The following is a 26,913-nucleotide window of genomic DNA, read 5'->3' as shown; positions in this document are numbered from 1 at the left end:
TATCAAAGAACAGGATAAACGAGTAAACATTAAAAATCTGTAAACTTTACCACGAGGATGAATTTCCCAATTTACTTTTCATATTCTCAAAATGAAATATTGACCTTAAAATCTGATTAAAAATGAAGAGTGCCCAAAGGAGTTTTGAGAAAATTGGAACTGGATGAATAACATCCTTAGCGTGAAAGACTTACCGTAACCCTGCAAACTGCTTGGTGGGGTGCCATCATTTTCACATGAAGTGGTGAGCCGTATTTGAAATATGTCGGAATTTTAACCTAAAATGAACTTGCTAAGATTTTTCAGGGGGGACTGGAAGGCTGAGGCACTGGAGTCAGGGAGATTTGCTGGGAAGCCCTTGGAGGGATTAGAGAGCTGCTAAGAGCCAGTTTAAAGGAAGAGAAGCAGAGACACAAGGAAACAAAGATAACCCAGGGGACACTGTGGAGAGAGAAATGGCAGAATTCAGAGAAAGATTTCATATAGGCAATGAAAGAAAGGGAAAACATACACGTGACCTCACCTCACATTGCCTGCCTGGAAATTTGCAAGAATGGTACAACTATCTGTTGTACACATGGTGCGGGGGGTGGGGAGTTGGGGTCACTTCTCAGATACTTCTGGGTGTTAGTTTTGGTGCAGATGTAAATAATCTTGCGAATGTAACAATAAGGAATTCAGCGTTTTTGAAAAGCTCTCCAGGAATTATTTTTTCTATGTACAATTAAATAGCTATCACTGATTTGTGGTATCTATTTGAGGTGTGTGTGTGTGTGTGTGTGTGTGTGTGTGTGTGTGTGTGTGTAGGCTTGTGTTTTGGTGGTCACACACAACTCTGTTAGCGTGTGCAACTTTTATCTGAGTGACTTTAGAGAAGCTACTTCATCTCCCTGAGTCTTACTTTTCTTTTCTGTAAAATATGGAGGTAAATATTAATCTGACCAAGCATTACCAAGAGGATTAAATGAGATAATGCACACTGGAAGGGCTTACACAATGCCTGCACATAAAAAACTCTTTAAATGTTAGCTTTATTTCTATGTGAATTACTACCAAACAACAACAACAAACTTGGAACTTTCTCAACAGCTAAGGCTGCCCTCAGGATACTTACTCTTAGGTAGAACTCTCTATTTTCATTTCCAGATTTAATCCGAAAAGTATTGATAGTGTTGGGATAAATGGTTGTGGCCTGTATCTGGAAGATGTCAGATGGCACAGACCTATCAGATCGGATGCTCATGTATTTGTGGACTATGGATTGGGGAAGTTCTCGGCACAGCGCATTTGAGACTGGGCAAACACATCGGCTGCAGAGACAAACAAAAGTATTCACCAGTTAGGCTTGATAAAACCAGAAGATTCTCAGTTTCAAAAGTTCTGATTTTTCTTACTTCTCTGATGTTAGAACGTAAGGATCTTGACAAGGATTTCGTGGGTAACAACGGAAGCCGCCATGATAATTCCAACACATTTCATCTTCCCGACATTCATTTGTGGTCTCACACTCATTTATATCTGTAGAGATGTAGAGTCAAAGAGTTTACTGATATAAGTAAATTGCATGAGTGGCAGATTCCAGTTTGCCACTGGAAGGAGGTGTATAAGAATCTGGACTGTGTTTAATGTGCTTTTAGACACAAGACTTGGTGGGACCTGGGTTCATTGCATTAATTCATGACAGATGTAGTGCAGCCATTCTCTACAGATTAATATGTGTCATTTCATGGTATTTTCTCAAGCACCTATTGTTCATCTGTTGAATTCAAAGCCAAATGCTTTCCATTGACTTCGCTTAAATAAAAATGAAAGACACTATTTCTTGCCCTCTGGGGAATTAAGGAAAGCTGAAAGAAGGAGGAGGCCTCTCACCTTGGCCTTGAAAAGGGTGGTGGTTAGATGGGATTTTCAGATTGCAGTGGGGAGGGCCTTCTAGGCTGAGAAAGCAGCAAACAAAAACTATGGAGATGGAAGTTTATTGTCAGGCTCAGAAGCTTGGGAGAGAGGGAAAGGCTGGTATGTGGTTGCAGTAAGCTGTAGCATGCTGCTGGATAGTTAATGTTCTGGGAGTGGATTACACTGTCCATAGGAAGCTGTTCACAGCAAATGAAGGGAAGCTATGAAGTATCCTACCATGTAGAGCATGGCTATTTAAAGACCATGGGGAAGAAGGGGAATTAAGGAAGGGACTGTCAGTGTCAGCGGTGAGAGGCAACCCAGGAAAAGGCAGTGCAAGGGGGTCAGAGCTAGAGAGGGTGCCTGGAAGGAGGGTTGTGGGAAGGCCAGGATGGACAAAGACTGAATTTAGATTTGGGAATTAGAGTTCCCAGATGACATCTGAGAGAAGAGTTTACAATGCTAGAGAACCATTATATTTACGACAGTGAAAATTATATTAATATCCACATTCCTATGTATGTTTGTCTCCCTTTACATTTGAATAGTGATTAGATTTTATCCAATATAAACCTTTTCTGAGTCATTCCTTCCCCACAATCAGATATTTTCATTCATTAATTTACAGGTAGTCATGGCCTAGTTGCTGGGATATGATCTCTTTCTTCTCTCTGAATTCGTATATCTCATGTTCCTCTTTTGGGGCCTTTATTGCTTTTTGCTTTGCATTATTGAAATCTGCATGTTTGTCTTAATCCTTCTATTAGCTTGTAAGCTCCTGGAGGGCAAAGGCTACTGTGCACATATTTCTATCCCTTTATCACCTAGCATGAGTGCACTGGGGGCACCTGGATTTTAAGAAATACTAAATTGAACCAAGTTGCTCTTCACACAAACCATATGGAGATGGTGAGAAATATATTATCTCTATTTGGCATGAAGGGAAAACAAATAAGGGTTAAGTGGCTGACCCAAGTTCATATAGTTAGTGACTGGCATCTCTCCACTGCAAGGTATTGCATCCTCTAAATGAGAATAATTCCATTCCTTGTCTTTGGAGAAAAAATTTTCTTTTAGCTTCCAAACTGGCAAAAGCTATCTGGAACCCAAGAGGAGACTGGAAAAGCTATGCAGTTTCCAAGAGTCAGTTACAAAAAGTATCTTCTTTTGGACTGGCTATGGGTAAAGAAAGAACTTAGATTCCTCAGAAGAAATCACAACTGACTTGTCCTTTCAATATTTTTCACTTTTTTGAAAAATAAAGATGCTGTTTAGCTACAGGGAAAGTGAAGAATGGTTTGTTATATGGAGTTCAACAGCAGCAAAAGGAAACTTTATGTGATAATTTTATTTATTACTTCCAGTAATTTAGAGCCTAGCTTAATCAACTCCTTAATCATTTTGGAAGGTTTTTCAGAAATGATTAATAGTATTAAAATATATGATGAATGTGTGTCTGTGTATCTGTGTATTCTCTCTCTGTTTCTCTCCTTCCCCGCTGTCCCTGTCCCCTCCCCACAACCTGCCACCACACACACACAGAGTTTTAATTTTTCCAAGACTGTGGAAATGAGAACAGTTATTTCATCCCTAAAATAAACCTTCTGGGGGAAGGTAAGAATCCAGACTCTTTGGGTTTTACTTTAATCTGTGGACAGAGTTGGGAAGGAATGGTTTCAGTGGGGGAAACCAATTGTTTTGCACCCTAAAAGAATGGTAAGTCTCACAAAAAATGTTTTGGTTTAACCAAACATTTCCCAAGATATAACACTAATGAATCTCCTATTTGCAATTCCATTGCATTTTCACCTTTCATTATAACAGATATAAATAGAGTAGGCTGGTAAGATTCCACTGAATGTTAACTTGTTTCTGTCTTTTGCTGGGTGTCAAATCCACTTATGATCAGAAACACATAGACATTTGTTTCAGGACTCCAGGGAAATTGGTTAAGGAGTCCCACTGGCTAACATTTTCCTGCATGTAATATTCATGTTAAAACTCTCAATTAGGGTTCAGAAAGTAAAACCATTGGAATGCAATGTTTCTCCACAATTAACATTACAGAGTCTCTAGTAACGTGGAAAGGGGTAGAAAGATGTTTATTGCGCAATGAACTACATTCTGATTATGCTCATATTTAGTGGTTGGATTCTAGTTGAATGATCACATGCACACTATAAAATCTCAGGTCATGGATGTTCCTGTGAATTAATATTTCCCTGTAAAATCATGATATAGACTGAGAATCCTGAGTCTCTCCTTTCCTTGATCTTTTCCTTTCTTAATATTTTACTGCCCTTCTTCTAGAGAAGATTTGCTACTAGTCATTTATATTGCTAGGTAAATTTCATAAAAACATCTTGAACTTTACAGTCTTTATAGTTTATAAATAATTTTTCTGTATGTTATTCCATTTCATTCCCTCAACTCCCTTTTCCAAATGAGAAAGTTGAGGCTCAGAGAAGTTTGATAATTCGTTCAAATTGTATAGATAGAATGCCATACAGCTAGGTCTCAAACAGATTTTGTGTCTTCAAGTTCAGTCATTTTTTTTTTTCACTCTCTCACTGCTTTATGTAAACCTGTGTTTGTACCAATTTTTCCAGGATTATCTAGTTTTAGTTTTACCTGAATAGTCTTTTGCCTATTAAAGAAATTTTAAGCTACATGCAGGAGGTAGGGAGGAAAGCGTGCACATTTTCAAATCTTTCAAAGAGACTCTGAAATCATACCATGTAGAGAGCCACTTCTTCCACCTACATGTAGCTGTGAAAATCACCTGAACATTTATTTTAAAACTGGACCTGAAGACATTAGCTATTTTTGGATTAGTAGTTTTTTTTACTGAAGTATTCAAGCACTTTTTAATACACATGAAGCTGATTTTCTCAACACTTAAATTACTGTCCAATTTATAATCCTGGTGTTTTAGAGAATTCAGATCAGTTTGAGGTGCACCTAACCACACATTAAGCTTATGCTCTACACTGAAACTCATGGTGAAATATTTTAATAATTGAATTTTTTCTGGTGGATGATTAGAGGATATATATCATAGGGATTATGTAGGCTATATAGAAGGCATACCAATATTTTATTAAAATTATTTATTTTAAGAAAGAAAAATGATTGCTTTAAATTTCAAAGAGAGTTAACACTGAATATCCTCTTTATGAGATGTGCATGTCTCATGATCAACAGGGGAAAAAAAAAAGAGCTCAAATTGTAAAAAATGAAAGTCTGTGATAGAGAATCCTACAACTTCCTCCCTGCTTTTCCTGGTTAAAACTTAACAGATATGAAAACAATAAACTTACCCTGACATGTTCTACTTCTCACCACTTGGTATCCCTGGGGGCACATACAAGAGAATTTCCCAGGCTCATTGACACATTGATACTGACACAGGTAGCTCGAGGTTCTGCATTCATCAATGTCTGTTGAACCAGACAAGAGCAATAAGACAGAGTTGAAAACTTACATGTCACTATTTTGGTAATTTTTTTTAACACTGCATACTCTGAAACAGAAATACAATACTTTATAAGAAGCTCAAGTGCAAATTTTAACAATATCAGCTCATTTCCCATAGAGCTTCACAGCACAGAGAGTTTTTCTTACCATCAGTTTTACTCACTTATTGCTGACAGTTTGGCGAATCCTGGAACTAACCATACTAGCTGAGCAGACTGAATGAATTGGCTTGTGGTTGATGATCTTCTTGTTGTGCTTGGCAGACCCACCCAGTGATGCAGATTCATATTTGCCTTCTCAGAAATTGGGTGGCTCTGCTCCCAAGTTCATCTGAATTTTGAACTCCAAGTTCCATCCCTGTGCTAGCTTCTAGAGGTGATGCCCTGGCAGAATGCTTTGCATTTCTCAATGGTGCTGTCCCAAGAAAAGGTGGGAGCGTTTGTGAGGAAGTCGGGAGCATGAAGTGTCAGTGGCATCCCCTTCAGGATGTCTTATGCCTTTTGAATTACACAGTGGCAGGCATGACTAGGGGCCAGGTCTCCTGGTTTCTCTTCTAATGTTCTTGACATGCAATCAGCCATTTTTGAACTTAAACATGCATGCCAGTCACCTGGAGTTCTCATTAGATGCAGAATCTGACTCAGTAGGTCTGGGCTGGGGCCTGAGATTCTACAATTCTCACAGGCTCCCAGGAGGTGCCACTGCTCCTAGCCGTTGCATCACACTTGAGAAACAAGACACTAGAGCACCCTTGCTAATTATCAGACCCAACCTACATCTAATATTTCAATTATATTGTTTCTTCTCCTTTCTTTTGAAAACATACTAAAAAGTCAATGTTATAATTGAACTAAATTAACTGGAATTTAGAACAGAATTTCCATGGATAAAAATTTGCTTTCATAAACAGCTACACACTTGGATTAAAGCAATAGCAATCACAGGAAGTGGACCATGATTACTAGTTATTTGGACAATATTTTACCTTCACAATTGAGCCTGTCACTGCTTAGCTCATATCCTTGATTGCACTGACAGATGAATGAACCAAGAATGTTGTAGCATTGCTGAGCACATTGATTGCTGGCATCACATTCATTTATGTCTGAAAGGCAAGGTTATACACATTTATATATCTATGTCTTTAAACATAGCCTTGCTCTTTTGTACCTATGTCATCTGATGATAAGTGAGTAATTCCCTAGCTGGATTCTTTGCTCTGCAGAAGCTCACTGGAGAACATCCATTCATATTTGTTGGAACAACTTCAAACATCTGTCACATACTTCTTTTAAAAATGCCAGAATATTGTTTTTTCTGGGAATGACAGTTAGTTTGGTGTTTGATGAATCTTTCCAAAAGAATTTAATGATTCTAATAAATATACATTCCAGTATCTATTTTCTTGTATTGTTGTTCAGATGCAAAATGCCAAGTCTATAAATAATTGATATAAGACACATACTAATACGGTCTCTCAGCATGCTGTAGTGAAGATTTATCTGTGCTATTTAGTACTTTTTAAATGGGTCCTGTTAAATACCATTACAATTATAACATAAGCCTTTGAGACCCATACAGAGTTTTGCAATGCTCTAAGGCACTGAAAATATTGTGAAAAGGCATTTTTTCCTGCACTAGATTCTTTCCATGTCATGCCAATCTTAAAATTGTGTGCCGTGACATTGCATTCTGAAAGGGCAGAAGAAGCATGTAAAAATCAGATGCACTTTCAGCGGAAAGTTTATGTATTTGAACTTGCAGTAACCCCTTTGGCACCTTCAGCGTTTATATCACACACTCTTGACTAATTGGTGTGTGTATATCAATTGATCTGTAGTTAAAAAATTTTTTTTGATACACTCACAGAAGAGAACTAAAACCAAGGTTAAAATTTTTTTCCATTCACATCTTGATGTGTTTTAAAAAACCAGATTGGTTACTGTCTTTTCAGCTTTATGCAGGGAAGTTGATGGAAACCAGTTTACTCAAGAACATAGAAAACTGGAAATACTGCAGTGTGGCTTGGGAAGACAGAAATCAGTCAGGATAACTGTTTCCAGAAATCTTACCTACACAGGTATAGTTGTTTGCTGCCAATTGAAACCCAGGACTGCACTGGCAATAAAATGATCCTGGCGTGTTCATGCATCTTTGGTGGCAATATGGAGGGATGGTACATTCGTCTATATCTAGGTTATCAAGCATAACACAAAGAGAACCAAATTACTGACTATCCAAATTACTATTATTGAGCTGTTTAATCTCAAGTTCTCAGCAGAGCATTATCTGGAAAACCTATCTAGAGACATCCTTTTAAAAGTAATTATTTTTCTTTTTAAAAAATTAGGGTATCTGTGCTTTAAATACACTTTGGTCTGCCCTCTGCAGTTAAGTGAGATGTTAAGAACAAAGATTTCATAAACCTGGTTGGGTTGGTTGAGATTTAAAGAGGGAAAAGTAATTAAAACTATTTCACATATAAGTGAGAATGTCAGGCTGGGAATCTAAAAGCTTATTTATAATGATAGAAGTAGAAAAGAACTATGGAAGAATTGAGTGATGTAGCGTAAAACTAATAAAAGGAGGTACGTGCTGTTGCTCAGCTGGTGACCTTGGCGAAGTCACTTAAATGTTCAGTATCTAGGTTTTTTCTTCTGTAAAATGTGGATAGTAATGCTGCGTGTGTATCTTATGAAGTTTCTGTGAGAATCGAGTGAAAGAACGCTATGGAAGGAATGGGACACTAAACAAGTTACTTCTTGAGAGTGCCCTTCCGACACATTGATGATGTGTTCCAGCCCATGTCCTTCTCGTATAAATATTTCCAACTATAAAATGCTCAATTGAGAACTTGCAAAGTAGGATTAATATTTTAGAAGCATAATAGAATTCCATTAATTGATGATTCTACACTTTGTGACAACTCCAATATGGCATGTGTAATTAAAAATAACAATTATGCACAATCACTGTAATACTATGGAGTGACTATCTCATGGAAAAAATGAAACAACAAAAAACTTTATGCTGAACCCTTCCAGTACTTTAATAACTAAAAGTGTGGAAGGCAGTGTGCTCAAGTGGCTGCAAGGTAATCTGAGTTTGAATCTTCATTCTGGCATTTACTATCTTGGTCTTAACCTCTCAGAGCTTCCATTTCCTCTTCTGTGAGTAATAATCAGCAATGTGGCAGGATTGTTGGGAGGCTTACATGAGATGGTTTAGGTGAACTTCCTTGCACAAAACAGGCAAAAAAAAAAAAAAAATGGGAGCTATTATGAATAAGCTGCAAAATATATTTGATTTAACTTGAATATTGAAATAAACAGTAATGATGGCTTCCCTCCTAGTTTATTTAGGTGTCTGGTCAAATTGTCACCTCAGGGAGGCCATCTCTGTCCATCCATATAAAATAACTTCTTCTTCCCCATCTACCCCCTTATCCTGCTTTATATTTCTTTGTAGCCAGTGACACTCCTTGACATTGTATTATGTGTTTATTAGCTTCTTGTCTGTGTCCCTCCCTATAATGCAAGGCAGATTTCCTCCTCTTGAGGTAGAGGTAAAGTATTTTTTGTCTGTTCACTGTTGTGTGCTTAATATCTGGAACAGGGTATGGCATAGTAGGTGCTCAATAAACATTAGCTGAATGAATGGAAAGTTCATACTAATTAAAAGTAATTTTAGCACGGTTCTTCCTAGTACCTAGTGTTACAGCCAGGTTCCAATATCAACAGCTAAATTATGTAAGCGGTACTTTCTAATAGTTCCGTGGGCTGTGATTCTGTAAAATCTGTTTGTTTACTATGATGGCCCAATACCTAGAACTTGGCACACAGTCAACCCTCACTAAATATTTGATGAATAAATAATGCATGTCTTCTCTGCCAGTAAACATTCATTGAACCATTGTTATTTGCTTTCATTGTGTTTGATAATGTAGGTTTATAATGATGATAATCATATATATATATTCTACCCCTGTCTTGTATGGAAAACAGGCATGAAAACAAATTAATGCATGGAATTATAAGATCAAAATAGAAAAGTGTACAAGGGAGAGAGGGAGCACCATTCTACTCAAAGTGTGACCTGCTGACCACTACTGGTCCACAGACCATTTTGACAAGTCCGCAATGAATAAGTACAGAAATTGGGAGCAAGTGTTTAGGAATAACAATTTGGTGTTACTGCAACATTCTTACTGTACTCTACATAAGTATTGATCTATAACAGGTTGGAAATTTACAAAGGATACATCAGAGTTTGAGAATTACTGGCAGAGATGGGGGAGTGACTGATTATATTTGGGTATATCATGGAAGACCTCCCAGAGGAAGTTACCTTGAGCTAGAATTTGAGAGTTGAACAGGAGTTTGTTAGGACTGCGTGTCTTTGGTAGAGGCACCGAAGTGTGACACTGTGTGATGTATTGGGGAACTATAACTAGTGGGACAAAGCTGGAGTGTTATAATTATTTTGGCAGGAGAGGAGTGTTGATACAATAGAGCTGGGCAAGGGCTAGATAGAGGAAGACCTTATATGCTCGGTTGAGGAATGTAGTGTTGGTTCTATGGGTGAGGGGAACAGTGAGGAAGCCACATGATTAGATCTGAATTTTTTTTTTAAATTCTTGGCGACACCACGTGGCATGTGGGATCTTATTTCCCCTACCAGGGATGACCAGGGATCGAACCTGCACCCCCTGCAGTGGAAGCATGGAGTCTTAACCACTGGACCACCAGGGAAGTCCTAGATCTGAATTTAAGGACATCTCCTGCCATACCATAAAGGGCTCTAACCATAAGTTCCATTCGCTTTGATTCTTCCCATAGTAGGCTGGGTTTTTTCTTTTTCTATACTTTTTATACCATCAATTGTTTATTTTCCTGACTAATACAGTGGGCAAAACTTTGGTGCCTGTGGAGTTTTCCACACAATTTTCTCTTAAGTCACAGCTTCAGTCAGTGCAAGCCCTGGTCCTTCCTCAGAGGCTGGGCACTAGCCCCAGCACCTATGCACAACCCCGTGGCAGGAAGAACCAGGGCCAGGGCCCATGAGGAGCTCAGTGTTGACATCCTGACACCGAGAGCTCACATTCTCAGGTGAAAATTGGTGCTGGGTTGCCTGTCCCCACATCATTATCCTCTGTTCCTAAGAGAAAATAAGGACTCTTCACTGATCTTATGGTAAGAGGTGGTATGTAAATCAGTGGACAGAGGGAGTCAGTTACAGAGTTTCATCCTAGTGCTGGGCCTCAAGATTGAGCCCTTTAGTTTACTTGAACACTTTAGTTTACTTCTCATTTGCCAGTTGGCCTCCCCATATCGTGTTCTTCCTGTCATTCAAAAAGCATGCATTGAGCACCTACTTGGTGGGCACTCTTCAGGGACTGGGGAGACAACAATGACACAAACCAGGCCTGGCCCCTGTCCTCAGAGAGCTCAAGTAGAGCTCTCAAGGAGGGCACATGTGTTGCATCCCTAGCACTGCACTCGCTTGCCACGTAAACGATGTTTAGTACCAGTCTGTTAACTCATTACATAATGATGGCACACAGCTATACAACCCAGAACCAGGAGCCATTCTAAGCACTCCTGCAAATGAGCTCCTGAGATAGGGGCTGGTATTATCTCCATAGTACAAAGGAAAATAGTGAGACACAGAGTATTTAAGTAACTTGCCCAAGGTCTCAAAGTGAGTTAGGGGTAGAGCTGGGATTTGAACCTCACCATTTGCCCTATAAGCTATGCTATGCTACAACCAGTGAATGAAGCCCATAGCACCAGTGTTTTAGTCCTAGGGTACCAAATAACTAATTTAAAATGATTTTCCTGGTTGCTTTTGTGGTCTCATTCACACCCCAAATTTCTTCTTTTGCTTAGTCTAACATGTAACATGTATCAAAACTTTGATACCCAGAATATGCTCAACCTTTAAGGCTCGTTTTTTTCTTGTTAACGTGGAAAATGGATTGGTAGTCAATGAAAAAATAAGCACTATCATTCTCCAAATAAAGATGAGTGCTTTGTTTTAAAGGACTGAGGTTTAAACAGTTAAGATGCTCCAGACAGGGCTTGGCTTAGTGCACTGTTGTACTTACCTACACACTGCTCTCCTCGCTTCTGATACCCAGGAGGGCACTGACAGGTGAAGGAACCTCGTAAATTGATGCACACTTGGTCGGCTCTACAGTTGTGCGTCCCTGCAGTGCACTCATCTATGTCTGTTAAAGACACACAGCACAAAAATAGTTTAAGTCGGTTGTGAAGGTGTTCATAGTTCCTCCATTTCGCCATCATACTTTTCATAAAGAAACCAGGTTTTTACTCTGTAATACTGTTATATTGGAAATGCTTAAAATGATACATTATTTCAACTGTTCAAAAAGTAATTTCATAGATGTCAGTGTGTACCACTTAGATTTAACAAATGCTAACATTCTGCCATGCATGCCTCAGCTCACTTTGTTTTGTTAAGAAATGAAACACTGGAGATGTACCTAAAGACTTCCATCCTCATCCCTTTACCCACCCACCTACTACCATCCTGGTAGGTGTGAATCCTTCCCTGAGATTTTTTTATACTTTTATTATACAGTTATGCACCCATTAAAGCATACAGTATTGTTTTAAAATGTAAATAAATTGTATGATACTTGCTTTTCCACCCAATATATGACATTTGAAATAATTTCTAGTAACTAATCTCTAAAAATCTGCCCAATAACTAGGTAAAAATCAAACTTTAATATTATGCATTCCCTGTTGCTGTTGTTGTTGTTGTTGTTGTTTTTTGGTAAACTTTAGCACAACATAAATGTATAAACTTTTCATTGCAAATTTCAAAATAAAAAGGATTCAATTTAATCACATTCCTCTAGGAGAGATAGGCTGGTGTAGTTTAAAATACATATTTTCCCAAAGCATTTCACTTCTTGGGATAGTTTACTAAATGTACCTTAAGGAGTAGGTAGATTATAGTTCCAGAAAAGTAAAAATATTCAGTCATAATATGAACTTGTTATAACAAATTTCTTTGAGATCAAAATATGATGGGCACTTATGTGTGTCTCTCATATTACAGTAATTTATAAGTGAAATATAATTTTGCCTTATCCACATCACCTTTTCATTCATTCACATCTCTCGTATTATGAGTTTAAATAGCACAGATGAAAGGATTATAAATTTTTGGCATTCTTCAACAACTGAAGACTCTAAGCTTCATTAAAAAATATCTAAAATTTGTAATTCCTAGATGACAAATTTTGCATCAAAACTGAGAAAGGTTTAGGGGTGTTTAGATCATCACTGTGGCAGACCCATGGTGGTGCTTTGGAAGAAATAGTGGGGCAAAAATCAGTACCAGAAATGAATCATTGGTAATTAGAATTTATTCCTTAAATCCTGCCTTCCCTTTAAGAAGCTCAGAGAGTAGCCCCTGGTGTGTTGCCTTTCATCTTTCTTTATTTTCAAACATAACTGCTGTACTGTGTACATAAATGCACATTACTACACCCAGTAATATTACACCCAGTGTAATAATGTAGGAATCTCAGGTTATAAGAGAGTTGTCCTCAGATATCGGCGTTAGTTAGCTGGGTGTGGAAATGATAAGAGAGATTCTCTCCAAAAGAAGGAGGGAAGGGAGATAAAGAATACTCAAGGGATGTATGGCTGTTTATTGGATAATAACCTATGAAAGCATCTACTTACATAATTCTTATTATCTGGTTTTAAAGTTTGGGTGAATTTTTTCTTATTGTTTTTTATTTTTGTTTTGAAATTTTTTATTATTATTACTATTATTTTCAAAGCGGTGATTACAACTGTGTCCTTTTCCGGTACTATGCAGTGGTACAGCAATCTTGCTTTGAAATTATCTGCCCTTTTTGTGTCTTTTGTTATTTTCTCGTATGCACTTGATGAAAACATGTCTTCTGGGTTTCTTCAGAGCTTTATGACCCGCTAATGCAGAAATGACAGCAGAGTTCATATTGTTTTATGTCAAGAACATCTGCCAGCATTTGCAGTGTTAATAGCACTGAGAGATACGGCAATGTGAGATTCAGATGTGGCAAGTTTCCTCGGTACATGCTGGCAGAAGATCAAGGGCTCAGGCTGGCTGCTACATTTTCTAAAGGAGGCTTCACCAGTGACTGTGGCTTTTCTTTCTGAGACATCCCTCTGCAAACTGCCTCCACCCCATCGCATTCCTGATGAGATTTCCTTCCTATTATTTTTTGTCGTTTAGTTCTCTCTTTTATTAATAGGCTAACATTTCCAGTGGAATTAATATATCATTAAATAGATTTCAAACATAAAAGCCATGCTCCCTGGACCTATTCCTTTTTAAGAACCAGGTCTGTTTACCTTCTAAGAAGGATTATTTAATAAAACTGTTAGGTGAGTTAAAGTAAATTAATAAAAAAAACAAAATAAAATACCACTGTCTCTACTGCCACTATATTCTTTTCCTTTCTCTATCAACAACAAACAAAACTGCAACAGGACTCACCTCACCTAGGATTGACCGGTGGTATTTTATTTTATTTATTTATTTTATAGAATAAGCTTTTTTTTACAAAAAAATTATTTTATTTATTGGCTGCATTGGGTCTTAGCTACGGCACACAGGACCTTTTGTTGTGGTGCTCGGGCTTCTCTCTAGTTGCGGTGTATGGGTTTTCTCTTCTCTAGCTGTGGCACGCAGGCTCCAGGGTGCATGGGCTCTGCAGTTTGCGGCACGCGGCCTCTCTAGTTGAGGTGCGTGAGCTCAATAGTTGTGGCACACGGGCTTAGTTGCCCTGCGGCATGTGAGATCTTAGCTCCCTGACCAGGGATCGAACCCGTGTCCCCTGCATTGGAAGGTGGATTCTTTACCACTGGAACACCAGGGAAGTCCCTGACTGGTAGTATTTTAAATACACTTTCTACTTACTTTGATTCACTTTTAGTTTTAATTCTTTCAGATGGGAAACCTCCCTGAAATTCAATAAAACACAGTTGCATGAAATCCCCTTCAAGAAATTATTCCAAAGGAGTTGAATGGATGCTTCATCTTATACCTTGAGCTGGATCTGCTAGTAAATGAACAGACTACATTTTCATTTATGGCTTTTCCAATTCGAGTTTAGAATATTTATGCTCTTTGCTCTTAGTAGGTTATCTAATGCTGAAGGATGTGTAGATAGACTGGATTTCTTTGAACTATCTTCAATTATACCATCAATGTATTGGTTTATTTAAATAACACGGTTTTATTAATTTGAAAGTTGTACTTTGAGATCCTGTTTATTCACACATCTATACAAAATCATGTAAGAACTGTTTTACATTGTTAAACTCTTTTATGCTTATCTTTTCTACTTGTATGCATTTCTATGTCTTAAATATCATGTGATAAGAAAATCACTAAAATATACTACTATGTTAGAAACTCAAAGCAGAATATCCGTCTCTTTGCAAATGCACCAGAAGACCTGGCTCTCCCAGGTATGTTTATGAAAGTCCTCCATGGTGGGAATACCTGTATTAGCAAAAGCAATTCTTTATTCATAATGGAAACTACTCACATCAGCTATGGTTTTCCTGATAATCTAGGAAACAGTACTTTGGGGAGAGGAGTTTTTGTTTTGTTTTTAAACTATCTGTAAGTTGTCCTTGACAGTTAAACTCACTAGGTTCTTTAGGCAGACAGTTCACACATTCCCTGGGCCCTGAACCCAAGCTCTTTGAGGACAGGGACTATGTATTACTTTTTTCTGTATTCCTAGCACCTTGCAGAGTACAAGAAACAGGGTGGGTTTTCACAACATATTTGTTCAATAAATGGATGAATGAACCAAGATTGTTTGCTAAGAACTGATGCCTAGAGTTTAAAGAAAGTAGGATCAGTGTTTTATCTCATGGAACTAAACATTTACAAGGCTGAGTAACAGGCAAGACGTAAGAAACACAGCAAGATGTCAGTAAATGGAAATGGCTGTAAAGCAATGGAGTGGAGAAGTGCAAAGCTAGGAAGACAGCAGCATCAGAGGTGGAAGGCTGGCCTGAGGAGGTGAATTTTGAGCTGCATTTTGAAGAAGGTAAGGTACATGGATTGGCAGAAATAGGCTATTTCTAGGCAGAAGGGAGATCACATTAGAAAACGCTGATAAGACAAAAGCAGTTTGCATGAGAAGAATGGCAGATAGCTGGAATCAGCATGGCTGGAGGTGCTGTGTATGAGGAGTCTGGTGCAGTGCCTGGTTGAAGGTGCTCATAAAATGGTAGCTCAAGTCATGAGCAAAATTCAAGGCCTTATAGGTGCGATTAGAGTTTGGATTGCACACCACAGGAAGCAGCTCTGAACTATGTAGACATAGCCTAATGGAAACATTACCAAAGTACAAAATAATAGAATGTGCTTCCTAAAATATCACAACACGTAAATCAACTCACATTTCATCATTCTAATGCATTAAGAATAGCTAATGGCAATATTTGGTGATTTCCTCATTTTTCAAAAATGTGCCCACACTCTCCCTTCTAGTGATTTATACTATTGTAGGTCCCTCTCTTGCTGACTTTGGCATCCTCATTGCGTTAAATAATCCAGCTGATCTTTGCTCAGCTCTCACTGCTAGCCCCTTTATCACAGTGATCCCCAGTCTATGGAACTGCATGTTTGGTTTTCTCTCAAAGTTAATGGAGGCAACTCTGTCCACATCTCTGTCGTGTCCATTAAGTCCCTGCTTAGGCCCACATTCTCTATGTGTTTGGCTCCTGCCCTTCAGTCTGACTCATATTTCCCAAACCCCTGACTCATGCTGCTTTCTCTCTCTTATGCAACATTTTAATCTCTGCTATGTTCTTTCCATAATTTGATAACTTACCACGACATGGAGTCACTTCACTGTGTTTTCCTGGGCAAAGACTTTGTGTACCTTAAATGCTTTAGATTACCACTTAAACTTTTCTAATTTGGGCTGCTTTACATTTAGGGAATAATTCAGAACTACTTTGGAATAAGCCACCATTGACCAGACGGTGTGTTTGATGATAATGCACTGAAATGGGAATATTATTCCTGAAATAGAAATAATAAAAATAAAAATAATTATTTTTATTCTGTCACTGCCTCTGTGATCTAGGGCCATGGCATCAATTCTTTTTCTCTCTGTTTCTCCATCTGTAAAATAGACTGTCTTCCTTAATGATAATGCACAGATTTTAAAAAGTTCAGAATTTTCAAAATAAATCTTTTTGTTTCTAGACCGTAAATTCTTAGAGTAAAATAACCATATCTTGACTAGTTCTGAGTTGGACACTGTGCATGCTTTGTAAATATTATTTGATGGTAAAGAAAAGGTAGTGGTTAAGTTCAAGTTGCTGCTATTTCTTGATCTGTGTGGGTCTAAAATGTTATTTTATGTCTTCCCCAACCATACTAATTTAATCTCATAAATGGAGTAAAATAGGAAAAAAAAAAGGTCAAGATTCATGTTTGCTATAAGGATGAGCTACCTTACTCCTGGCTGCTTTCTTTCTTTTTTTTTTCCTTCCTCTCTCTCTTCCTTCCTTTCTTCCTCCCTCCCTCCCTCTTTCTTTCTTCTTTCCTTCCTTTCTTTCCTTTCCTTCCTTCCTTCCTTCCTTCCTTCCTTCCCTCCCTCCCTCCCTCCGTCCCTCCCTCCTTTCTTCCTTCCTTCCTGCCTGCCTGCCTTCCTTCTTTCCCTCTCTCTCTTCCTTTCTTCCTTTCTCTAGTGACAGGACAATAAATTAGTTCCCAGCAAAGTACTCTTTCTACTTCATCATTGAAACTTTTTGAATAAAAGGGACTCATTGGGTGAAGGTCTTACAGTTATTTTGGATATTAATCTTATTTTTCAGTATAATCCTGGAAGGTAACAACTATTTCAACAAGTGCTGAGGCATTGCTATTTTATCGCTGCCTCATCCATTAATGGCTATTAATAATAATAACCTGAGTAATCAAGACATTAAATTATGTTGATTGAAATCTGATTAAGGAGAAGGTGTGTAATATTTTATATAATTTCACATACAAATTTGTTAAAATTCTAAAATTAACTGGCATAAAAATAGGCAAATATTTAACAGTATTTAAACATCTATTATTTGATTAGGAAATTAGATCTACAGGCCTCTGATTTAATCCTAGTAACAACCCTGTGGAATAATGGTTTCATTATCCACAATTTTTGGATGAGGCAGGAGTTGCCACTGAAATGTAGGCTGATGAGTGACCTGCCCAAGGTCACACAGAGCAGAGATTAAAACTTAAGATTTCTATTTTGCTTCTGCAATTTAGGTTTCCAGAAAGGCTTATTTCTTAAGAGTTGGGGATAGCAGAAGTTTTATTGTAGTCATATATGTATATAAATTTCTTATATATATTATATCAATACATAATTTTTCTTAGATTTAAAGAGAAGGTTGTTAATCTTTAGGGCGTTGGTTCCTCCCTTGCATCTTTCTTCTACATTAGAATAACTTTCATAGCTCTCCAAATCTTTTGTTTCCCTCCCCAATCCTTAGCCAATTATCAACAATTTTTGTCAAAATTTTCTATTTCCCTTGCTGCTTCTTTCATAGTACTGGAATCAGATTTATCTGGGCAAAATGCCCAGTTCTAGTTAGCTTTTCACCCTTCTGAAATTATCAGCTAGAATTCACCCAAGCTAAGCAGTTCTAGAGGAGAAAATAAATACTGATATTAAGTAACAAAAGAGGACTGACTTCGTTGATGGCCAGCAGTAGATTTATAGTTCTAAATTCTTATATGTTCTGGCCAAACAGATTGTTAATAGTTTGGTGTGCTTTAAATGATAAACAAAAATATCACCCAAAACAACAAATATCAGCCTCCCTGATAGTTAATTTCTTTATTTTAGAGAGTGGTGAATCAAGTGTTCTGGAAGTCCTTGACATTGCACTGTAGTCTAACAGAACCTTGAAATACGCTGTTCCCATATGGAAAAATCGTGCTACATGTACTTGCAGTTGCTTCACCAGCAGTGATGATGGATTTGCACTGCAAATCGACCCTCTCTCACCTAGTCTCCTCTGTGGCTAGTGGTGTTCGTTTGCAAGATGATTGGATGAGGTTAGACATACAGTTCATGTCTAACCTCGTGAATTCATATTAAATATTCATGAATGTGGGGGAGAAAACCAACTGGTGAACATGAACGATCAACTCGTGACTCCTCTGTACTACACACAAACCAAATGGACCAATCATAGGCTAAAACAGAGAAAAGCAAGGACACAAAGACCTTAATCCTCATTCTTCCCCTCTTTTTGCACACTGGCAAAGTGAAGCTTATTGCTTTCAGAATCTTAAGGGAAAGACATTTTCTACTGATAAATGATTGTTAATTGTCAGGAGTGTTCTCTGGTATCTCTGAGAATATGTCTTACCCAGGTAAACTCCCTTCTTTCTTCTTAAACTTAATTATCCATTAAAAAATGTTTGGGAAAGGATGACCCTGGTATTTGGAATGATATTACAATCAATCATCAATCTACAACCTTGTGGAGGTAAAACTGTGTTTTGAAATAAGCAGCACCATTAGTCTTTGCTCTAGGATGGCTGAGTACCAGGAATTAAAGACTGTATGCAAGTTCAAGCCCATCCCATACAAGTTGGCAATCTACTTCAAACTGGATGGCCTTCAGAGGAATTATGATCCCATCTTATTAGGGGATGCCTCTGCATTGATATTTCAATTGTGTTTTCCTGGTGCTCCACTGCTTCACCTTGCCCCTCCCACCTCCCTCCTATCCCCAGCTCCAGATCAAACCCCTGGAGACTGATGAACTGGATGGAGACTGAGTACATTCAACTGAGTCCTCCACGCCCTCCGTGAGCACTGTGGCTTGATTCCTGGTCCCCCTCCTTGAGGCCTTACAGTCAGATCAGTCAGTCTCTCTAGCCCAAAGCACACACATTCCTGGCTTACTCCATCAGGCCAATCATAACTTGAGGTCACATAAGCCCCTGGCTGTGGCAATGCCAATTATAACAAGCATGGCTTGGTGACCTCCTAATTGTATGAGACCAATTAACATTATACTTGTTGTCCATTCAACAATAAACAGCTTTTGTGCCCATTAAATTGAGGCATACTACTAAATTTGCTGAGTATAACTTGGCAATATTTCTCCAAATCATTAACTGCCTAAGACTTTGAAAATAAAGTGTATCTTTGTGCCTCTTGCCTTCAGAGCATGTTACATTCTTGTGTGTATTTTCCTGCCCATTTCATTACATCGTACTTATGAGGTTTCTGCACAATGTTTCCCCACATGCCTCAGGGCCCTTATATTTTTCTGAATTCCAAATGGATAGTAGTATGAAGGGAGTGAGGGGTGTGACTCATCAAATTTGTACTAAATTCCTTTTTCTTATCTCTTTCTGATTCAAAATTCCAGCAAAATGAAAAGCAATGAAAGGATAAATATGTGGGTAAATCTTAATGAACACCAACTATATAAAACAAAAATAGTAAGGTGTTTTGTGATTTATAAAAAAGTAGAATTAAAATACATGGGAATAAAGCACATGGGTTGGCAGGAAGGTAAATGGAGTTTAAGTTTTTTAAGGTCCTTCTATAGTCTGGGAAGAGGTAAAACTACCAATTTATTTTGGACTTTGATAAGTCAAGGGTACATGTTAAAGTATTCCCTAGGGAAACACTAAAAGAATAGCAAAGAGTATAAAACTGCAAATCTAATACAGGGGAGAATGGAATAATACTAAACAGTACATCATTTTAGACAGAAAGCAAGAAAGGAAAGAAAAAGAAACTAAAATGTGCAGAATGAAAAAAAAAGGCAAAGAGTAAAATGGTACTTTAAACCTAAACATATCAATAGTTACATTAAAGGTAAGTGAATTAAATGCTCTTATAAAAACTAAAAATTCTCAGGTTGATTGCAAAATCAAAACCCAAATACGTTGCTTCAAGAGAAATGATTTAAATATAAGGACACAGGTAGATTAAAGAAAAAAGATGGAAAATATGCTATGCAAACACTAACCAAAAGAAAGTTGGCTTTGCAATATCAAAGTTGACTTTAAGGGAAAAAAGATTACAGAATAAAATGTAGTACTGTGTAATGATAAAAGTTTAGTTCACCAGGAAAATGTAGAAATTCTAAATTTAACTTCATTTAATCACATAGCCTCAATATAGATAGAGCAAAAATGGATAAAACTAAAGGGAAAAATGAATAAACACAGTAAGAGATTTTAACATATCTCTCCCAGTAACTAAAAGAATAAACATACATTTTCAGAAATGAATAGAAAATATGAATAACATGATTAAAAACTTTGCACTTACACAGAACACTGTACAGAACACATAACCTTTTCAAGTATTGAGGAAATATTAAAATAAAATGACTATATTCTGGTCTTAAGTCTAAGTAAACTTCAAAAATTGCAATATACAGATTTTGTTCTCTAACTAAAATTCAAATAAGATAGAAACAGCAACAACAATGATGACAAAACTAAAAAATCCCTCTCTTTTGGAAAAGAAGAAATACACTTCAAAAGAACTCATGATTTAAAGAAGATAACAAAATTGAAATTTAGGACTATTTCAAGCTGAATGAAAATGAAAATGTTATGTATCAAAACCTGTGGGGAAAAAGGCCAACCCTTAAGAAGGCCTATAGTCCCTCCTCTCCTTACATCATCCTATCTTTCCCCCCACCCCGCTGACTGTACTGAACTTACAAGATGAGATTTGTATCTGAGCTAGTCTGTTGTGAGAGTGGACTTGAGGATTTTGAAAGGCTGTTTAGAGAAGAAGGAAAAGATCTTGACCATGTCTTGCCAAAGAGCAGAACTAGAATAAGCAGGTAAAAATCTAAGAAAGGCAGATATTAGTTCAGTGAAAGAAAAAAATGTTGTGGTCATTGGACATTTTAATATATTAGGAGATAATGAGGTTCCTATCACTGGAAATATGCAAATGGTGCAATGTGAATCCCAGTAGTTGGGGGGGGGTGCGGATTTGACCAGTTACCTCTGTTTAAAGATGGTGCTAAAGCACGGCATGCAAATATGGCAGAATGTTAACAGGTTCTGAATCTGTGCCATACCTTCAACTTCAAGTTTGAAAACTTGATTAAAAAACAATGAAAAATAGATGCTGCATCCACCCCAATATAGAAAGTTGTGAAGATTCAACAAGATTGAATATCTATACTTTCTCTCTTTGACATATGGTGTACATACATATATCTTTGTATACATACAATATATATTGTGATGCTTACTTTTATACTTTTATATTTTTTCCTCTAACATATGAAAAACTCACTCTATGATAAAGCATAGCAAGGAAAGATCTCATCCTAAGTGGTTATTTATTCTCTCTCTCTTCCTTGAGCAAGGAGGTAGTTAAGGAAATCCTAGACTTATTATTCCTTGTAAGTATTAAGATTTTTTCAGGAAGGGGGACTCTACAGGCTTCATCATATTAAGGCAGAAGATTATTTGGTGTTCAAAATGTTAAATGCAAGCAACTATCAGCTTGTGCCCAAGTGTTTCATATGCCATTAAACCAAGTGAGATTTGACTTTTTGGTTTTGTTCCAAATTGATACTATAGTTACTATTTCCCTCAAATTATTCATGAATTATCATGCATACTTGAATTTAATTTGCTGATAAATTGTGTTTGTACATAGGCTGTGGGATATCTCCCAGCCCCTGTGTTAAAACACTTTCAGTGATGTGAAGAAATAGCATTCAAATAACTCCTGAGTATTAGTTTGAGGAGTACCTAAAGGCAATAGGGGACAAAAGAAAATACTGTTTCCTAAAACTATGACCTGGTGAGTTTTGATGCTAAAGAATTCTCAAGCTAGCATATAAAATAGTCTTTGGACTTTTAAATGAATTTGGGGCATTTTACCTTACAGTTCTATTCGAAGCAAAAATACATTTGGACTGTATATTCTCTGAAATGTCTTTCAATTTAAAAAATCTGAAATTAAAGCTCACTTTGCTGAAATCCTGAATGCTGTTGTGAAAAGGATTCATTTTCCAGCTCTTATCTCTTCTTTCCTCTCTAACACAAAATGTTGGAACCTGGGAAACCTGAAAAACATGCTCTTGCTTCTTGGGGGCCATGACCATTTCTTCTTCCCTTCTTTTTCATTTTTCAGCGGTAACTTCTCCCTCCTCCTAATCTGTAGAATCAAAGGAGGGTTTAAAATGGACTCATCTTTCTGGACAGGATTGAATGGCTCTGTTAGCAGAGTGGGATGAATAGAAAGTTCTCTTCAATGTTTTGGTGCAGTACTGTGTGCCTGTAAAGTTACATACTTGCCCGGAATTTAGAGTAGCTTAATGCTTGTTTGGCAGCATAAACTCTGAAAAAAATCTCGTAGGGAAACATGCCCCATACATGGTTTCTGTCTGTAGAGTACAAAGGGAGATGGACATGTGCCAGTTATGTAGTTGATGTGTTAAAGGTAGATGCCAAACTAAGGCAGTCTTTAAGAGAATTTCTTGGCATGAATAAACAGATAAAGTCTATGTTTTTAGATCTGTTATATATACTTAAAATGGTTACTGCACGGAGCCATGGAGCACATCTGTAGAGTCCATCATATTCCAAGTTTTCATTTTAGAAGAAAATGGAAAAATTGAGCAATTCATATTGTTAATTATAAAATTAGCCTAGAATTATTTCTCCCTAGAAATGTAATAATTTGTTTGTGGAAACCTTTAAATGAAAACCTTTGGCTTCAGGCACATATGTGGTCAATATGGATGACTGTGAAGCTGCCAGGTAGGTGTACGGAGGTCCTGTCAGTGACCTTCAACTACAGGCCTCTTTCCATGGCTTTCAGAATTAGAACAACCATACTATTTTCTCACTGCGTAGTATTTTTAAGTTTAAATTATTTTATTTGAGGTTGTTTCCTTCTTTAGTTGCTTGTGCTAGCTTTTTTTCTAGCCTTATTATATCAAGAGTTTATTATACCAAGAATTAGAGTTTACAGGAAGACTTGACCTTTTTAGAAAGTCTGAGAACCACAGAATAAATTTTTTTCTTATATAACTCCTTGACAGAAAGATATGAAATAGGATTGAGACAGAAGAGTGGGTAAGATCATGAGTTTTAGAGTCAAATAAGTCTCAGGTCAAACCCAAGCAACACCGTGTTTTTGGTATGTGTCAGGAGAAAGTCACTTAACCTTTCCAAGTCTCACTGCCATGTCTGTCAAGTAGGGATAATATGCATTTCTTAATGTTCTTGTGAGGACTAACTGAAGTAATACATACCCCAAATGGTACCTGGTTGACACTAGGGCTCAGTAAATTGTATTTAACAAAAACTGTGAATTTGCTATACGTAAGGGTTGGAACTTCTGTTATAGACAAGTGGAAGGAAGCAAGAAAACTGCAGAAAGGAAGGGCTTTTTAATATAGTTTTCTATGTTCTTGCATGTAATTACACATCCTATCTTGGTTTCTTTGCTCAGTGTCATATTTTGAATGTGACAGTGAAATCCAATCATGAGAAACAACCATAGCATCAAATGACTTCCCTTGCTTTTGCATATTCCAGATGAATGGATGCAAGAACAGGCAAAATCAGCCTTTCTTTCTTAAAGTTATTTCTCATTAGGGAAATTGCAAACATTCACACAAATGTGATCTGGCAAAACAAAAAGAATCTAGAATCTTTTGCATTTTATAATATTTTGTGATATGAAAGGACAGTTGGTGGCAATAGGACCCAGACACAGAAATGGAATGATAATGCTTACGAAGACTACTTAGCAAACATAGCTTTAACTAGAGCTCTAATTAGAACTTATGTGTAACTCTGAGGACTTTTGTGTGAACAAGTTCTAGCTATGAAAAAGCTGTGAAAATGTAAAATTCAGAAGCAATTTTTATTTATTATATTGACTATGTCAAGGATATTATTGTCATCATCTTTCAAGACAGTGATGAAATTATAAATCAGAACTAGAGAACAGATGGGGAATATTTTCAAACGTAGTGGGAAAAACTGCATGTAAATGAGTCAAATGAGCAGGTCTGAGGAGTCTCCACTAAACATAATAGTGATCTATATCATTTGTAGTTGATGAAGCATCCATTCAATCATATCACACAGGAGGATTTGATCTGGAGCCAATTTTTGTTTGTTAAAAGCTATGCTAGTAGGGGCTTCCCTGGTGGCGCCGTGGTTGAGAGTCCACCTGCCGGTGCAGGGGACACGGGTTCATGCCCCGGTCCGGGAGGATCCCACATGCCACGGAGCAACTAGGCCCGTGAGCCATGGCCGCTGAGCCTGCGTGTCCAGAGCCTGTGCTCCGCAACGGGAGAGGCCACAACAGTGAGAGGCCTGCATACCGCAAAAAAAAAAAAGCTATGCTAGTAATATAGTAAAAACTCATGGCATATTAGAAAAATTTTCTTTGGAAAATTAATTTTGGTTTCTTTGGAAACCAAATGACCTCCAAATGCTTTCATTATGGCCTTACAAAAATTATATATGTATATATGATAGATTCTTATTCCCATATTAAAGGTAAAACAGAAAATTAATAGGAAAAATTAAAGAATTTAAAGCTTGAGGAAAAACACTATGCTTATGGTGGCAGTGTGACAAATTAGCAGGTGACAAGGCTGACTTCCTTCTCTATTGTCTTATTATCCCACCTTTTTCCATCAGGCATTTCTGATTCCTTCTTCCTATTTCAGTATTTGCTTTTGCATTTTCCCTTTCTCAATTTCACCTCAATTGGGCAGACCATTCTTTTACCTTGAGAATTCTGACTGCTGCCACATCCAAGGTAGTATGAGGACCATCTCCTACTGGTGTGCAGGCCTTGGGCACTGCTGCTTCAGCAATGGTTTGTGAGTGCTGTTTCCCTAGCCCAGTGCTGTGACTCTCCAGTGCACCCCTCCGGAGCTCAGCAGGCTGTCCCCACCGTCTTCATCTCCTCAGGGAGGTGGGCTGCTATACAGGCCCCCCAGAACCCCAACACCAGCCACCTAATCCTGTGACTACTCACATAGATGTCAGTAAAATGCAGAAGGTCCTGTATAATTGGATGAACCTCACTGCAATATAACAGGTAGTTTCATCTAAAAACTAGTCCTTTCATCAGTGCCATCTTGTATGGCCCTCCATATCAGCCAGGCAATATACTGCCATGTGCAAACATATGTTGCCACTTGTCTGCCTTTGACCGTAATCCTCTCTCCAACCCTTCTACCTTAACAGGATAGATTCCCCTTCTAGGTCCAGCTCACATCCACCTTCTTTAAGTTTCTTTTCCCGGGTTCCTTTGGCCAATGTAAGATGACTGCAGAAAGCAGCTTGTCCAACTGACCTCTGGGACTGCTGTATCTACAGATTATCCTTGCTAAGGAAGAGGAAGAGCAGCATACTTGCTATCTGTGGAAAATCCACTGCCTTGGAGAGATCTTGGACAGCTATCCCCCCACCTCTCTTCTCCTTAACTAGACTCACCTTAAGGATGAAGGGGTGCCTCTGGCACTCTGTGTGGCTTAGGGTCCTAAACAAGTTTTTCTCCGACCACTGAATTCTGGCATTCTCCACTAGGAAACCAGCAGCTGAATATCCCTAGGCACACATCAGTGGCCTATATAATTTTATAGCCTCAATTTGTTAAAGGTACCAGTTGAGCTCTCCATTAGATTTGATGTGTAAATTCTAGAACTATTATATTATAAAGTGGCAAAACACTTAAGATAAATAACACTCAATGCCTCCATAGTATTTCTACAGTTATATTGTCACTACAACAATTTTTTTTACAAGACGAGGGGATGCTATGCCAAATAAGGGAAATATGTAGAACCTCTCGTAGCTTCTGCAAAGGCTGAGTTACAATTTTATTTTCAAACTAGTTTTCCAGTAAGTTTTAGTACAAATTTTAAGATGGAACAAATCTCAAGTAATAAAAATGCTTTAAGAGTATACAGTTATATTCTGTGTGGATAAAATCGTAATGGCCTGGAACAATGACTACATGCCGAGTGGAATTTTAAGGCTGGTTTTGACTTTATAGAAGCTTTTCCTTGAGCTAAGGTATTTTCCCCAGTGTGTTATGTTTGATAAAGATTTAAACTTACAAACAGAACTGTGCTATTTTTATAATGAAATTCATACTTAATTTGCCTTTGTAGCACTGGTATAAATGAAGAATAAAACCAGTCCTAATTAACTACAATAAAATTATCTTATTGGGTTAACAAATTTAGAACTCAGAAATAAGTTTTAAAAGCAAATGATGTGTTTACCTCTTCTGTAAGCAAAGCTGATTATGCCACTTCCCACTATCTTCAGGATGATATCCAAACTTTTTAACATGACATACAAGGCCCTTCATGATTTGACTTTAACCTGTCATCTTGTATTGCTCACTGAATTGTACAGAAGACTTGTTTCTTCTGTATTCTACTTAATGACCTTAGCAAATACTGTTCCCTCTGCCTAGAACACTCTTTCTCTTTC

At 37.6% G+C, this 26,913-nt stretch overlaps 1 protein-coding gene across 1 annotated transcript in view; it reads right to left on the bottom strand.

The window, feature by feature from the left end:
- Window positions 1–26,913, bottom strand: part of EFEMP1 (EGF-like fibulin extracellular matrix protein 1) — a 68,642-nt gene that overhangs the window by 5,637 nt on the left and 36,092 nt on the right. The window contains exons 5-10 of the mRNA XM_007465657.1: window positions 11,480–11,602; window positions 7,446–7,565; window positions 6,359–6,478; window positions 5,217–5,336; window positions 1,395–1,518; window positions 1,115–1,310 (exon numbers count right to left, since the gene is read on the bottom strand). Coding sequence (XP_007465719.1) covers window positions 1,115–1,310; window positions 1,395–1,518; window positions 5,217–5,336; window positions 6,359–6,478; window positions 7,446–7,565; window positions 11,480–11,602 — 803 coding nt within the window. The remainder of the gene's footprint in view (window positions 1–1,114; window positions 1,311–1,394; window positions 1,519–5,216; window positions 5,337–6,358; window positions 6,479–7,445; window positions 7,566–11,479; window positions 11,603–26,913) is intronic.

The sequence above is a fragment of the Lipotes vexillifer genome, unplaced genomic scaffold (assembly GCF_000442215.2).
Source record: "Lipotes vexillifer unplaced genomic scaffold, Lipotes_vexillifer_v1.1 scaffold77, whole genome shotgun sequence".
In the NCBI taxonomy this organism is placed as follows: Eukaryota; Metazoa; Chordata; class Mammalia; order Artiodactyla; family Lipotidae; genus Lipotes; species Lipotes vexillifer.
Note: the sequence above shows the minus strand (reverse complement) of the source record. Positions and strands in the feature narration are given on the sequence as shown.